At 35.3% G+C, this 16,347-nt stretch overlaps 1 protein-coding gene across 1 annotated transcript in view; it reads left to right on the forward strand.

Annotated features, from left to right (window-relative positions):
• The window catches only part of LOC104407554 (neuroblastoma-amplified sequence-like), a gene marked incomplete at both ends in the record, with an annotated part of 35,218 nt that overhangs the window by 10,097 nt on the left and 8,774 nt on the right, over nucleotides 1-16,347 (forward strand). Inside the window, 3 exons of the mRNA XM_010016870.1 lie at nucleotides 5,348-5,577; nucleotides 11,829-11,939; nucleotides 15,334-15,584. Coding sequence (XP_010015172.1) covers nucleotides 5,348-5,577; nucleotides 11,829-11,939; nucleotides 15,334-15,584 — 592 coding nt within the window. The remainder of the gene's footprint in view (nucleotides 1-5,347; nucleotides 5,578-11,828; nucleotides 11,940-15,333; nucleotides 15,585-16,347) is intronic.

Consider the following 16,347-nt stretch of genomic DNA (forward strand, 5'->3'; position numbering starts at 1 on the left):
CTTGGTGCCTCATGGTTTGCTCTTGTGTTGTCATCTCCTAGTTTTGCTGTCCATTCGCGTTTTGCTTGGTGTATGTCTTCCTCTGTAGCATGACCTCCTTCTAAGGATCACTTAAAATGATTTAGAACATATTTGATGTTACAAGGATATGGGCATAACTTAAAGTTTCTGCCTTCCCAGATTCCTGTGGCTCACTGCAGTTGCAGCTTTTGACTGTTACCAAAAGATTACAGTTCAAAAGGTGATGAAAATTCTTTGCAGCTTCAATCCAGAAAGGTTTCACAATATCAGTTATTTATTCAGGCTGATTATGAGTGGATTAGCCTCAATGATCTAAGCAGCTTTTCTCATCAATGTTCCTAGTCGTTTCTGTATTACAGTCTGAAGATCATTTACATTAAAAACAAACCAAAAAGAGCAATATTCCTTATAGGAAAAATTGGAAAGATTCTTGGTCTTAAAAGAAATAAACAAGCTAAATAGCCTTACAGTGTTCTAATATTATCTCAGTGATGTGTTTACGGTAGAGCTTTTCATTATTTATCTCTCTTTCCATAGCTGTAAAATTGTTGGCACTTCCAGAGCAGGAGAGAAACGGGAGGAAAATGGACTCATTCGTTGGTTTTGGGTTTTGTTTGTGGGGTTTGTTTTTTGTTTTGTTTTGTTTGTTTTTTTGTTTGTTTGGTTTGGTTTGGGTTTGTTTTTTTTTTTTTTTTCTGATGTGTATGGCTGAATTAGGTCTTTTAAAGAGATTTGAAAGAGCAACTTAAGGGGAGGAGGGGAATCAGATTTAAGATTATTTTAGCGATCAAGGTAATGAAATTCAAAGTCAAAACCTCTTCCCTCTTTTTAAAACCAGTGTTGCTTTTATAATATCACAATGACAGATTCTGAAGGGCTTCAGAGGTATGACTCCCAGAGCATGGTCAAAGAGAAACACTGCTTTAAAACTTCTAGTCAGGTGGAACCTGATCCCCAGCTGAGGCTTACTGGTAATGGCTGGTGGTGCAAGACTGACAGTAATTTGTCCTGATCTGTGCTGAGTAAATCACATCTGATAGCATGAAATTAAATTAACTGTATGCTGAAGTGATGGGTGCTTGCTTTTTTTTTTTCCCCCTCTACTTTTTTTTTTTTTTTTAATTCTCCTTAATTCCCAAGCAAAACCTGTACCAGATCGTTTCACTATTGACAAGACAACACTGTTAGAAACATAGTGCTAGTCCAATACCTGAGTAAAATGCATTGACAGGTAATTCATGAGGGATTTCCCTTGACAGTGCTAAGGAGTTAAGGGTGTAATACAGCTGAGTCAGCTCTTGTGGCTTCTCTGGAAATACATCAGAGATGTGTGTTTGTAGGTAAAATACCCTTCCTGGATGATCACAGAGGGAAAGCAGTGTTCAAACCTCTCTCTAGAAGTACTGGAGGAGATGTGTCTGGCAAAGAGGGGAGCTGGACACCTAGATACAGTTTTTGAAAGACTCTGAAAAGCCAAGAGAGTTAAAACAGTGTAGTAGCAGTTCGTTCTTTCTTCCTTTTTTTTCTTAGTTTTTACAGATAATGTTAGAAAGAGAATAAGTTGAGCATGACTTCTTACCAGTCTTACCTATCCAAGTTAGTTTGTATTTACACAAACTGCAGTAGAGATAATTTTTTTTTTTTTCCTAAACGTCTGTTAAAATTTTGAGAAAGTCACGTAATTTGTAAACCCCTTGAATGCTGCAGTAAGAGTCAGCCTTTATCGATTTTGCTAATTTACTTTATGGCCAGCTGCTGTTACTAGCTAATTGTTATGGTGCTCAAATTAAAAACTAAGACTTCTTTTGAATACTGCCAATACAGCTATAATAATCTTTCTGCGTTAGTGTTTGTTAGAACAAGCATTATGTTGAATTGAACTAGGTATCTAATGGGTGTAGAAATATATGTGCTTGTCTTTAAAAAAACCCATGTATTATTAACAATGTGAAGATGTTAAAGAATGAATGCTTGAAATGATGAAGTACAGGTTCTGCAAAGCTTGATGGTGGACACTTTAGCTTTTTATATTATTTTCATTGAGCTTATGTTTTGAATACCTGATAGATACTGCACAAGCCACACTGTTATTTAGGAAAATAGTTTGAATCTATAGAAGATGACAAATCTGAGAGAAGCAAAACTGTGTCATTCCAGTAAATGAGATTTGCAAACAACTGCAACTTGGGAAAGATCATTTTATATTGACTAAAAAACCCTAGAAAGTCTCACATCAGATCTCAGTATAGGCTCTTGCATGAAGGAGGCTCTGGGATTTCTCTAAACTAATTTTCGATTTCACATGCTCTGACAGTTTGGAGCATAGGTCTTGTCTTGTAAGGGATAAAAGAGGACAACACTTGATTGAAAGAATTTTGGTGAAGAGTTCAACACAATCCTTGGCAGCTGCTTGCAATAAAAAACAACTGGTGTTATTTTTAATCTGGATGGATGTGAATTAATTTACCAGCTATCAGATCTCATACTTTTATCTTCTAGATTGAAGAATTGGTGTGCATTTTTGCATTACATATGTATGGATATACATACATGGGTATTCATACAGGGTATGATTGTATTATTCCCTGTTAATAAGCTCAGTAAACCCTAAGACATTATTTCCAAAGACACTATTTGTATATTACTATGTTTCTTAAGTCTTTTAAATAATGTTTGTGATACTTTTCAGAGCCATCCTTTTTATAGCATATTTCAGAATCCAGAAAAGAACCTAGTAGTGGGAATTTGTTATCTTGGGGGCAAGCAGCAATTTTTTTTTGTTTCTCTTCCTCACGTATATACAAGGATCACAGCTATCCTTTAAACAACATGTTACACAACTGATTATCTTCCATTTCCTTCTCTTTCCTTCTTTGTAACAGTTTGTCTTTATTATTTATTTCTCGTGGTACTACTGTATCACACAGTGATCCTTGATCCGGATTTCTCTATTTTTATTTTAACTTGGTGAAAAAACAATACCGATCAATTTGATAGAGACAAGTCCTTGTGGAACTGCACACTTACTGCATCTTTGTAGGTATTATTTGGCAAAAGTATTAACAGTAAATGATTAAGCTGATGAGATGGCCTTAAGGTGTTAGTTTGAAGCATAAAAAGGCAGCATGAAAGACTGCACACAGAAGCTTTTAGGGAAATGTAAAAAATCGGAAAAAAAGGTTAGCACTAGGGATAGATGTCATCTGAGAGGGTTACAACTGCTCAGAATATTGTGACTGGAAGTAAAGTGACAGTTCATGGTTCTTTTTAAAAGGAATAAAATGGTTTTAATCTACCTAAGTAATTAGTATTATTTTAAGTCTAGTTCTGCCTCACAGTGAAAAGTTACATGCTATTCAGGAAACTTATTAAAAATGTTATCTTTTCATCTTCAAAAGCCATTTCTCAAGCAAGAGTTTGGGTGCCTTCATTTGAAAATACTTTCAAGATTGTGCAGTTTATGAATAATCTGGTGGGCTGTGTACTAGAAGAAAAGTGCTCACATTGGATTCTGCTTTTCTTAGCAGAGAGAGGGGAAACCTAGCAAAAGTTAGCAAAGTTACCCTCATAGGTTGTTAGAGGGACCTGCCTTTCTCAGTAAACTGTGCAGAGGATTTAGGCAATTATGTTAAACAGGTTTCCTCATCTTGCTCTGACTTTCCCCGTCTCCATGTTGTGTTTCCTAGTTTTAAAAGGTAGTGGATTGGTTTCCAGCTGATAGAATTGTATTATAGAGGCACTGCTCTGCTTGCCTCTTTTCTGAGGTTTTATTATTTTGTTAACAATCTCCTAAGCAACCTTGAAAAAACTACTGATATTTTTAATAAAACCATTGAGTTCTCAGTGTTTAGAGGACTTCAGAAAAGTACCATGTGGAGAGGAAGAAGGATGCCCTAGAGCATTTAATATGACTTGGTGAGCAGCCTATCAGCTAAAACTTGAAAAGAAATGAAGAAAAATTAAAAGAAAAAAAACAATAAATCTATTTGGAATGACCAGCAAGTCATAGAAAAATTTAAGCATGCCTCAAGGTTCAAATATTTTGTGCATGTTTTACCCTTTTGTGCGCTCTAGTTAATGTTCATGGGTTTAACTTCTAATTTAGTAGAATCAATCTGTAATAAAAACAACGTATATTTTCCAGTTCACTCAACATTTTTGAATTCACAGCAGTTAAATCAGCAGTTTCTTTTAGAAAATATTTCAACTACATCTGGCATCCCCAGATATTTTTTGGTGGCTCTTTTGGTGGCACTCCTTCCTCAGTGGGTGCTTCCTTACGGCATTGTGCTCCTGGCAGCCTTGTTTTTTCATGGAAGAGAGAAATCAGGGTATTGAGTGTGCTGAGTGATTACATATCACACAACTGTGTTCAAGGGTAGGTGCCTAGACAATAGCCACTTGAGATAATTTGGAAATCTCTGCAGTTGATGCATTCGTTTTTAATTTCAAACATGCAGACTGTATTTGTTTCATGTTCTAAATTGTTGCTTTTCTAGGTGGGTTTTTGGTGACAGAAGTTAGTTGTTGATTAAATATGTACTTGATGTATAATTTCTAATGGAGAAAAGTTTTATTTGTGATGAAGGTTATTTTGTAAACAAAGATTGTCCTTATCCACGGATGATCAATATTTAATTATTTGAAGGGCTGGGGTGTAGGCAGTGCCTTAAGTGTAGTTTGCAGATCCTGCAACCCTTCTTATTCTTTGAAAGTATCAGTGCTCAACTGTTAAAATGCTAAGCTATTCCTTTTGTTAATTCTGTTTAATGGAAGTGTATCACAAAATCAGTAACAACCCCCCTCCTCCCAGTTTGCAGTATTGCTTCTATTCTTATTTTGAGATAGTCTTTGTTTTAGAGTAAACTTATTTGAAGTGTTTGTAATTGATGGGAGATCTGGTACGTTTTCTTTGATCTGTTGAAGTGTTTTACCAATCAGTTGCCTAGTTCAATGTTAATAACAATGAGAGGGTTAAAAGCAAAGAAATTCCATCATAGTGAAGTCTTCTCACTATTAATTTGGTTAGGTTAGTGTGTTTGAATTTTTGTAGCTTATAGAATAGTCTAAAATATCCAAAAGGATAAATCTTAATGTCATAGCAAATAGCCCTTACAGAAAATTGCAATTCTGTACTTAAAGTTTCCCATAACTGGAAAAAAATATGTTGGTTCTGAACACAGGGATCAGGTGAGTTGTTGGTTTGTTTGTTTGGGGTTTTTTCCTTGGTTTGTTTGTTGTTGGCTTTTTTTTTGTTTGGTTTGGTTTGTTTTCCCAGAAATTTACAGTTATTTTTTTTTTAGTTTGTTGTCCATTATTTTCACAGGCTGATCCAAAAGAGTTGATTCAGATGGTCACAAAGCATGTTACTCAGCATGGCTGTACAGACTGGCCTGAAGAAATCGCAACTTTGATTAATCAGCTGCATTACTACAATGAACGACTTCTGGATTTCACTCAAGCTCAGATTCTGCAAGGACTTGGCAAAGGAGTGGATGTGCAGAGATTTACAGCAGATGGACAGTACAAGAGAGAAACAATACTAGGATTGGCAGAGTAAGTAATATCTATTATGTTTATTTTCTTTATTCTAAAATGGAATTACTTTAAGCTTTATATCAGTTAACTAAATTGAAAGTAGTGCTGACCTTTAGAGGAGTTTTTAAGTTACTGATTGCTTTAGATGTTTACACGGTAATGCTGCTACAATTAGAGCCTTTCCTTTTCAACTACTCCACTTAAATGAAATGTTGCTCAAATAAATGAATCAATAACTTTTAAGTTATTGAAGCTATAACTGTGGAATAACTGGAAGCTATAACTGTGTTTATTAACTGCTTATATTAAAGTTAATCAGGGATGATGAAATTAGAGTATAAGGCGAGGTCTAATCTCTTCCTGTCATCTCCTGTAAACTTGCCTTAGCAGTCAATGAGGGCATGGCCAGGTATGAACATTTGTAATGAACTGTAGTTAAAAAAAAAAAAAAAAAAGGCAAGATAATAAACTGTATTTTACTTAATTTCGTTAAAGCATCTGTGTATTACAATATTTTCCCTCTATAGCCATTTGTAAGTACTGAAGCCTTTGCTGCACGTATTCTGACATTTAGAATGCTTTTGTCTCCTTTCAATTAATCCAAAATAGAAAAAAAGATACAGGATAGTATTGTCTTTTAATTTTAAAACAGACATTTAATTAACATTTGTATGCAGGTACTTCAGGCTGTGACCAAGTCATGGCTGTGCTTGAACTTTATATGATTTGAGGACAGTCACAGTTGAATAGCTGCTAGACTGTCAGTGGAACTGTTCTGTGTAATAAGAAGCTTTTATTATGATTTTTAATCCAATTATAAACTAACTCTATGCATAAAGCTTTTGAAGACGATATTTAGATGTTTATAGTATTCCACCTATGTAGCTACACATAGCTACAATTCCAATAGAAATTTGTTAGTAAAAAAATATTTATATGAAATGCTAAATAAGAATAATAGTATAAACTCATGTTTTGAACACTAAGCTGCTGCTTTGCATCTATAAAATCTGTACCTGCATAGATTCTGACGCTGCATTCATAAGAATAATTTGTAAGTATCTTTTAATGTTTCCATTGGAGTTACCTGTTTTGTATACATTGTTCATTGCGCACATACATCGATAGAATGTCACTGGGTAAATGTAATGTCTTCATATTTATCTATAGTAACTACCGTACAGAAATCCTTCTGTTATTGCAGGTGTTTAGTCTGGATGCAGCATGCTTACTTGCATTATCATCCAAAAGTCCTTTAGCTAGTCTCTTGTAAAAATAAAGTAAATATGAAGAGAAAGTTCCTTACATCAAATAGAGATTAAAACACAGTATGAAAGGATTAGTAAAAATAAGGCTTCATAGGGTGTGGATGAGAGTAGTAGTTCCATATTACGCAGTTGCAAAAATACAGTTAATTACTTGTTTAGCTTAAGCTTCCTTGCTTTAATCTTTTCAGTTGACTCTTAATCTGAATTTTCTAATGAAAACAATGTGCAAATTAAATCTAATTGTATAGCATATTTTTTTCTTATTTTTGAATTACCATTAAGTGCTTCGTGGTTTAAATCTTTTATGAAGGGCTGTTTTCCGGAACAACACCTGAAGGAGATGCTATCTTTTTTACAGACCAGCTTTGTACTATAGTGAGCAATTTCCTAAAACTACTTAACATATAGTTGTCAATTATCTTCCATTTTTGGTGTATTGTCATTACAGCTTATTATGCATTGTTTGTCATATATTTAAAGATCTGTGTGCCTCAGACTTAATCAAGGTTAGTTCTCAAGCAGCTAACAATTTTTTTGGGCAGAATAGGGTAGATTGTATCTGTAAAGGAATTAGGAAAACTAGAGCAAGACTGAATGAGAATTATTGAGTAATCAGTTGAAGTCTCGTGTAGTTTCAGGCCAACTATGGTATATAAGGTTTCAAAATTATTCTTTTACTTGAGGCTAGCTTTTGGTGGGTTTTGTTTGTTTGGGGCTTTTTGTTTGTTACAGTTTGGTTTCTTTTTTTCACTTACTTACCCTGAGGTCTTCAGCCTTTCACTGCTGGTGAACTTAATGATTTAATACCAATTTCTTTCTTGTCTTGTGTCACCAATCTGAAATACTTCTTCTGGATTTTTAGGAAAATTGTGCAATTATCAAGCAATCTGAATTTCATAACCTAGCTTGTGCCTTTAGGGTTCTCAGAACAATTTTGATGCATATGAATTAGATCCCTTTCCAGAAGACTAAACTAGAAGGTCCTGTATAAAGCCACTTGAATCTACTTCAGCTTTTATTAGTGATTTTAGCTTCTGAACCATTGTGTGTACTTTTGCTATACTGCTGTGCTCTATTGCCAGTGTAGACACAGCCTGATGCATTGCTACTATGGAACGAAACAAACAGCCATAGCTTTCCATCTTATTTTCCTCTTCAAACATGAGAGGAAACAAAAGGCTCTTGGCTTAAATCTTCATCTCACTTCTCCTCCAAGTTGGATTTAAAAAAAAAAACCAAAAAAAACATTTTTTAAGGACAGGCCGCTGGAAAAGTGCATCTCATTTCCCCTTATTATGAGTGAATCCAGTGGTGGTTTGTAGCTGATTGATGTCAACAGAAAATGGTGAAGACAGCAAACACGTGCACATGTATGATACAGCTGAGGTTTTAGAGAACAAGACAGGGAGAAAAATAAAATTGAGCTGCCAAATGTTTGTTTCTGTGAGCTTGAAGATAGTCAGCAAAATCCCAGCTGAACGCTACAGCACAGGCATATTTTTTGATACTTTGGAAATTCGTGCTAGCACACAGTCAGGGTGGCTGAGAACCATCCACATGAACTGCTTCCGACTTTAGTTTTGCACCAGTCTTGATGCAGCAGCACACAGGAAGTACATCCAAACTGTGCCTGCACCGGAGCTTTAGGTGGGGATTTCTCTAGCAGTTCTCAGACTCACAGAGACAGGGAGTTAGGGCTGGGCATGAAAAGGGGTGTGGAAAAGAAAGTTAAAAGGTCCTTTGCAAGGTAATGGCCTTTTTTTTTTCAGGTTGTCATTGAGTAGTAACTATATGTTTTTGTCACATCAGTGTTATCTTGGTAATAAATAGCTTCTTGTTGTTCTTCATCTATACAGTATCATTTTCTTAAAACCTTCATTGATTTATGCTGCCATTGCATTCCATTCTTAAGACAGAAGGACAGGATTTTAGTAAGGTTTGTAAAGTGCTAGAGGGAATGGCTAGCATTCAACAAGCCCAACAGCCACCCCTGGTTTGTATGATTGACTAAGTTATTGTTCAACTGAAGTATTCGTATCATCTTCCTCTTTCACTGAATCAGTCACAGAATGGTTGAGGTTGGAAGTGACCTCTGGAGGTCATTTTACCCAATCCTCCAGCTTATCAGGAGCACACTTAGGGCTAGTTGCCAAGGTCCATGTCCAGGTGGCTCCATAGCCTCCTTGAGCAACCTGTGTCAGGGCTCAGTCACCCCCATGGTGCAAAAGTGTTTCCCTGATGTTCAGACAGAACCTCCCATGTTTGTGCATGTTTGTCTCTGGTCCTGTCACTGGGCAACACTGAAGAGAGCTTGGCTACATCCTCTTCATACCTTCCCTTCAGGTATTTATGTACTTTGATGAGATCCCCTCGAGCCTTTTCTTCTCCAGGCTTAACAGTCTAAAAGGCTCTGTCAGCCTTTCCTCATAGGAGAGATGCTCCAGGCCTTTCATCGCCTTAGCAGCCCTTCACTGGACTTTCTCCAGTAGCTCCATTGTTCATTTTAGAACCACTCAGTTAGTTTCAGAAGTTGTTTTCTAAGCAAAGGTTTATTAGATAATTCCTAAATGTCATCTTTTCTTTCTGTCAAGATATTCTGTATCTGAATTGATGATACAAGGAAAGTAATACATTGTATGTTTTTTAATTAATGAAATTATCAAGATCAGTGTTGAGGACTAGCCTGCAAAATAGTTCTGTTAACCTCATCATCTCTAGTGAGTGTCCCATTAACCAGTGGCATACTTGCTGTGCAGGTCTTATATCAGTCTTCACCTTCACTTCAACTAGCAATCTCCTTGCTGACAGTACATCAAATGGTTTCTGGAAAATGCAAAAGAATATGTTCATGTGTTATGATTTGGCAACCACTGTTATGTATCCCTGCATAAAAAAAATCTGCTTTTATGTACTGATCGACAGCCTGCATTAGTGGCTACTAATCTGGAATTTACAATGTACTGTTGTTGTGGTACTTCTTAATGTCAAAAAATAAAGTAGAGCATCTGCCTGTAAAAGATTAGATGACTCTTACTGAGTGTTTTTGAAAAACTTCAGATCATCATCCTCATACGCATACATCGTTGCTTGTTGTGTTAAAAAGTGTTCTTCTGTTAGCATTGAAGTACTGAGTCCAGTTCAAAGAGGTTGGGTACAGGAAACATTGCCATGCTGGAAAATCAGAGGAAAAGGTGCTGTGGCCATTGGAACAGGAGATGTTAGAGAGCATGTGGGATTTTTTTTTCTTTTCTTTTTCCTCTTTTCTTCTGAAATGTATTTTAATAAATATTTGTATTTATCTTAAAATATATTTATTTCTTTTAATTTTAAATCTTGTGTTCTGCCTCCTTTTCTTTGCAATGTAAAGTGCATTACTCGGTGTATTAGTCTGTATTACTGAGTATTACTCAGTGTAAAGTGCCCAATATTTTTCAGGGGTTGTCGTAACTAAAAGTCATTACAAGAGGGTTGTGGATCTTTTGTTTGCTTGTGTGTTTGGTTTTTTGTTGGTTTGTTGGGTTTTTTTCCCCACTATTAGAGCAGTAGCTATAATGCAAAGGATATTCTCGTAGCTGGTTGTGAAGATTTTTCAGCATTATGTTCTTTCCTGGCCTTTTGCTTTTCTAGTCTGCATCATATATCTTACTTTAATTCTTACTTTAATTCTACAATATCTGTAGTAATTATCACAGTGGAACGTAGTGGTGTGTTGGATTGAGCATCTAAAAATTGGAATCAAGATACATGGGTGTGTCAGCTGTTCACCTAAGACAAAGTCTAGCTGTAAGCCTCATTTAGCACAGATCTATGTTTCTAAATGACAAAAACCCCAAAAACCAAAATCTAGTAGGATATGCTATCTAATCTGTAGGGTTTTTTCCTGCTTTCCACTTAGTCGTACATGGATCATGACGATAGTACAGAAAATACACTAAAAGTTACTGTTGCTCCACAAAGTCTGCCCCTACCTTCCAGGATTTTAGAAAATAATATAGAGAATATAAAGAAAATGTTAAATGTAATATAAGGTTGCTCAATTTTATGGAGTTGAGTTTTTTAATTCTGTAAACTAATTTACTGACAGTTGCAACTGTATTTTGTAGTAGCTCATGGTGTGTAAGACTTTTTTCCTTAGTCCCACAAGACTTTTAAATTGAAGAATCTAAACCAACATGGTCAGCACTACTCACATCAAATACAGTTTTTAAAAAGTTGTTCATGACAGTTTATTAGGGTGTAATTGCAAACAGGTAGTTTTGTCTTGGAATTATCCCAAAGAAAAAAAACTAACAAAAACAAACTAAAACCAAACCTCAGAAACACCCAGCATGAGCCTTCATAGTGTAATTTCTATACCAGCCTAAAACCAGGAACCATGTGTGTCTACTTGAACCATACTAACTTCAGTGGATTAGTAAAAATTAATATGAAGTTAACTTAAGGCTTTGATCATTAAACAGATTCTGCATTTATTGTTTTGTTAAAGGGATATACAATAACAGAAAAAATGTTTTTTAATGTCTCTAGGACACTTGCAGTGGGGAGTTGGACATCATCACACCTTTTTCTTAGTCTGTGAATACTTAGAGTGTTTTTGTCTGTGAGCTTCTAGGAAGAGCCTTGAGGACCTAGATGGTGATGCTAAAACTCTGTTGGTGTTGCAACTAAATGAATTAATATGAACTGTTTGTCACACATTACATCCTTTACCACTTTCAAATGAAATGGAAACTGAGGGTTTTGCTTTAGCACAAAGGTTAGACAGAAGCTGTCACTGAGAACCAAAGTGTATGGGGAGTAAGTGCCTGTCTTTGGAATACCTCTGTGGTTTGATTTATTTATTGTTCATTTATTTTATCCCCAAATGAAGCACTGAGTATAAGCAAATGTAAAAAAAACCCTACAAAACCATTACTTTTCTAATGTAAATATTTATTTTCATGTCATGTCTCTAGGGGCTTAATGTAACTTTTGTTTTCTTTCATGTCTCTCCTCCGTAAGAACACTAGAAGAAAATGTCTACAAGATTGCAGTTTCTTTGGCTCAGCGATACAAAGTTCCACTTTGGGAAGTTTATATGACCCATCTGGAATTTTTATTCACTGACAGTGGGTACGTTTTCTCCCTTGCAAATACACGTACCATCCTGATACACAGAAACGTGCTAATCTAGGAGAAAGTGAAGTATACTGCGGTTAGAGCTTGGTTTGTATTTTCATGTTTCTTGTGTTGTAATAGTTTGGGAATTTTTCTCTTCCATGGGATGCTTTTGTAACCAGCTACAGAAACAGATGTACAAGAGAGGGTAAAAGTCTTTATGTGTCTTACTGTTCTGAGTATCCTGGGACTTTTTTTCAGTGCTTAGGTTTCCACAGCTTTGAATGCTTAGTGCTCTCTTCTAATAGCAACTTATCTTTTCGTTATTTTCACAGAACCTTGGAATAGGTCCTGAAGCTCAATAGATTTTTATGTAGTATTTTTTTTAAAATGTTGCTATTTATTGATCTCTCTTCTACATAATAGCAAAGGAAATAAATATATTGGAGCTTCCCATTCACATTATTCATGTATTCATCTCAGTTTCAGGTTTTTTTACAGAAGCAGGGTTATTTACAATATTTCTTTGGAACTCTTCTACCCTACAAAATTATGGCAGACCAGACCCAGGATTGATGGAGGGCATGAGGGGAGGGATGCTTTTTTTTTTTCTATTAGGGGGTTGGTTTGAGGACTTTTTTTGTTTTGCCACCTTTTTTTTTTTTAATTTTTTTTTTGACATTTCGTCAGTCAGACAAGTATTTTTGCCCACTGAAAGATGAATAACCCCATTCAATGAAAGGCTAAGCTACTTGCCTGAATAGTATATTCAGATGACAGTGATGGAGAGCCCCCTGTGTAATACAGCAGCTCTTATTTTCTGTTCTGACAGATGTGATCAAATTAGTCTCATTTTGTTTCAAATTTTAAATTGTGAAAGCAGCATTAGCTTGCAACTGTATTTGTACCTTTCCTACCATTAATTAAAAAGCATTAAAACATTTTATAAAATATGAGGCATAAAACCAAAAGACTCATAGATGTTGGTGCAAGATCTGAGAACATGAAACAACACACTGAGATTTTTTTTTTTGCCGCCTTCAGAAAACAGAGAGGTCATACCCTCTAAGTTTTGGTGCTGCTAAATTATTTAGTGCTTTAAACAAAATAGACTGTCAGGGTATAAACATGGCAACACTGGAGTGAATGTGAAAGAGCCAGCAGACTTCTCTGAGACTAGAATATTACCTAAGGTATTTTGCAGAAGTTGTCTACGTATTTTCTTTGTTCCTGTCCTCCATGAGTTAGTATTCATAGAATTCAGAAATCACTGACATACAAATGAACAACCTTTTCCCTAACGAAATTCAAAAAGGGCTTGAAAATTGATGTATAGTAGGATAATATGCCGCTGAGCATGTTTTTGTTGTATGATAATCTCATTTTAAAGTTGATTGACAGCATATGGCCATTACAGTATATTTTAGTTTTGGGATTATGGCATTAATAATGCATGCCTCGTTATGCATTTATTCTGAACTGAAAAGAAGTTTATTCTAAGACTTAATCCCTTTAACCAAATATGCAGTATTTCTGTAAGCTACTTTACATAGGGGGAAGATCAAAAAAATCACACAGTTTTTATTAACTATTTCTTTGATTACTTGATGACAAACATAACATTTTTCTGTTTTGCTGTAAATTTGAGTCTGATGAAAAAAATGTTTAACATTTTTTTGCATTCAATGGAAGTTTCTTTTGAAGAATATGATCACATTTGATTGCAAAAAACCCTATAAAATGCATTTTATTATTTTAGCAAGAGGAAGGTTTATATTTGCCTGTCACAAAATCTGTTATTCCAGAATTTTTCTGAACAGCATAATGAACCCTTCTTATCCATCACCATTCCCACCCCCAAAACACATAGCAAACCTCTGTAAATCCTGTCTATATAATTTAATGTCCATCTAGCCTTTAGTTTGAACTTTAGGTGTGGACAGAAAAATACATTCAGATCACACTCTTGAAATGCTTCATGTCAAAGTGTCTCTTTTGTCTGTTATTAAGAATGAATGATGCTTTATTTCCATTAATATTGTACTTATTTCCAGTGATATGATAGAACACTTAACAAGTAATAAGAAGTCAGAGAATTAAAATAATGCTTGCAGGTTAGCAACCTAAATCGGGAAAGTTCTAGACGTAAAAATAACTCAAAATAACTTATTCTCCCTCAGAAATCAGAGAATATTTTTTTAAATGAGAGAAGGTTGTGTTAGGGGTATATGCTGTAAGAAAAATCATCTTTAGGAATGAAACTGAGACATATTTTGCTTGGATACAAAAGAGAAAAGCTAACTTACATGTGGTATTTATACTCGGGAAAACTTGATGCTGAAATTCTAATTTAATCAGTTTTAGAGATAGAGGAAAATCAAATGGGATTAGAAGACAACCGATTTCCAAGTGAAATGTACTAGCTAACATGGCATATGATTGGACTCTGGGGAGAGTCAAGGTGGTAGTCATTTGTAAGTTACATCTTTCCTCAGATTTTGGGTGAAACTTTCAGTTGAGAATGGTATGGACTTAAGATGAGACTTGCTTGATATGCACCCATTTTTCTCCCAGCTGAGGAAAAAAAGAAGTGATTGCATTCAGCTATCTTTTATGTAGTCAGCTGGAGGTGTCTGAATTCATGCTGTGAAAGAGCTAATGTATTCTTTTCAAAAGGGCCAGGAAAAAAATTTCCTGAAGCAGTGAGACTGGCTGAGGTCAACCCAAGGCTTGCTGATGTTTTCATAAGCTTTCAGGGATGACAATTTGAGAAGCAACTTGATAAAACTGTCAAATGGAATATGCTAAGCATGAATAATAATGTCAAATAGATTAACTAGTAGGCAAGAGCTGATTTTCAGTGGTAATATCTCTCAAAGCATGCCGGCTGTTCATTTACTGCAGAAAATAGAATATAATAGATTGTGAGAACTTGTAACTGGGAATAGGATTTTCTAGCATCATTCATCACAAGGTTGGTGGGGGTTTGGGTTGTTTTTTATTGTTTGTTTGGGGGGTGGTTTTTTTTTGCTTTTGTGAGATTTTGATTGGTTGGTTTTGGTTGGGTTTTTTGTTTAAGTCTTCCCGTACATATACTCTGGATATATGTCTACCTTTGCATATATCTGTACTTAAGAGATGTGAAATGCTGCTTTGTGTCCCACTTCAGTATTCATGATCTTTAATCTGCGTGTTCAGGTCATCAGATAACAAGATTAGGAAACAGGAGAGCTCCTTAGGTTTTGTTTATGAAGAGTAACAACTATCTAAGTATTTACGAATGAGTATTTACGCTTTCAAAATATCTTACACAGTTGTACCTTAACCAAAGAAAAGTATTTTCCTGTCTCCTAAAGAATCTTTCTTGTCACATCCAGGTCTTTAAAGCTAAAATTATTTCTAAACACAGGTTATCGACACTGGAAATAGAAGAAAGAGCACAAAGTCTTGGTCTGTTTGAGACTTTGAAAACAAGTCCTGAAACATTACATGAGCACATGGTTAAATATGTTTACCCAAGTATTGAAGGCAGAGATCATCAGCGGTTGCTTTATTATTTTACGCTCCTTGAAAACTGTGGTTGCTCAGAAGTGGTGAAGCATGCTGTTAAACCTGAAACGCACATTCGACTCCTGAAGAAATTCAAAGCAGTTGCACCAGGTAGGAGAGTTCCTGTTTCTTTTCTTCATAGCTGTGTTTATTTTTCTTTTACATGAGTGTTGACATGATTATGCTCATCTAGTCTATACTCTCCAGGTCATTTCCAATGAGCATATCAGATGAATGCAAGTAATTTAGTAGATTAGTCGTATTTTATAGGACTAAGTTTCTTCTCTTTGTGTTACTGGAAATTGAGTTTACTCTGTCACAGCAAGCAAAAAAATATTAAATCCGGGTTTCTGTGGGTGGTGCAAGTTAAAATTATTGGCAGTGGTTCATAGTGAATTTTTGAAGAAGAAATGCAGACCTCCTAGGGCATAATTTTTAACAACATAAGTTTAACATGAATATTCTCAAAGAATTTAAGACAGTTTATATTTCAGAAGTCTAAATTATACGATTTATTAGGAACCTCGTGTATCAGACACTAACTTTGCTGCAGAATTTGGAGAGATTGTGCATATGAATTCATGTACTGCAGGAAGAAAAAAGGCAATGTTTTTTGGGGGGAGGAGGGATTATCTTCAGTTCTTATTGATTTGTTTAAACACTCAAGTTCTGTGATGCTTGTCCAAGAAAAATCTGTCAGAAATTATTGTTTGCCTTCAAAGCTAGTTTTAAATATTTCCGAAAAAAATGTTTGTTTTGTTTTGTTTTGTTGAGTCCTAGGACCATACATCAGACTTAAATGAATCACTTTGTATGGTAAAAAAATTAAATCTATTGTATTACACCCCTAATTAAAATTCTCAGTGTTCAGCAG

The sequence above is a fragment of the Nestor notabilis genome, unplaced genomic scaffold, assembly GCF_000696875.1.
Source record: "Nestor notabilis isolate BGI_N333 unplaced genomic scaffold, ASM69687v1 scaffold14216, whole genome shotgun sequence".
Lineage (NCBI taxonomy): Eukaryota > Metazoa > Chordata > Aves > Psittaciformes > Psittacidae > Nestor > Nestor notabilis.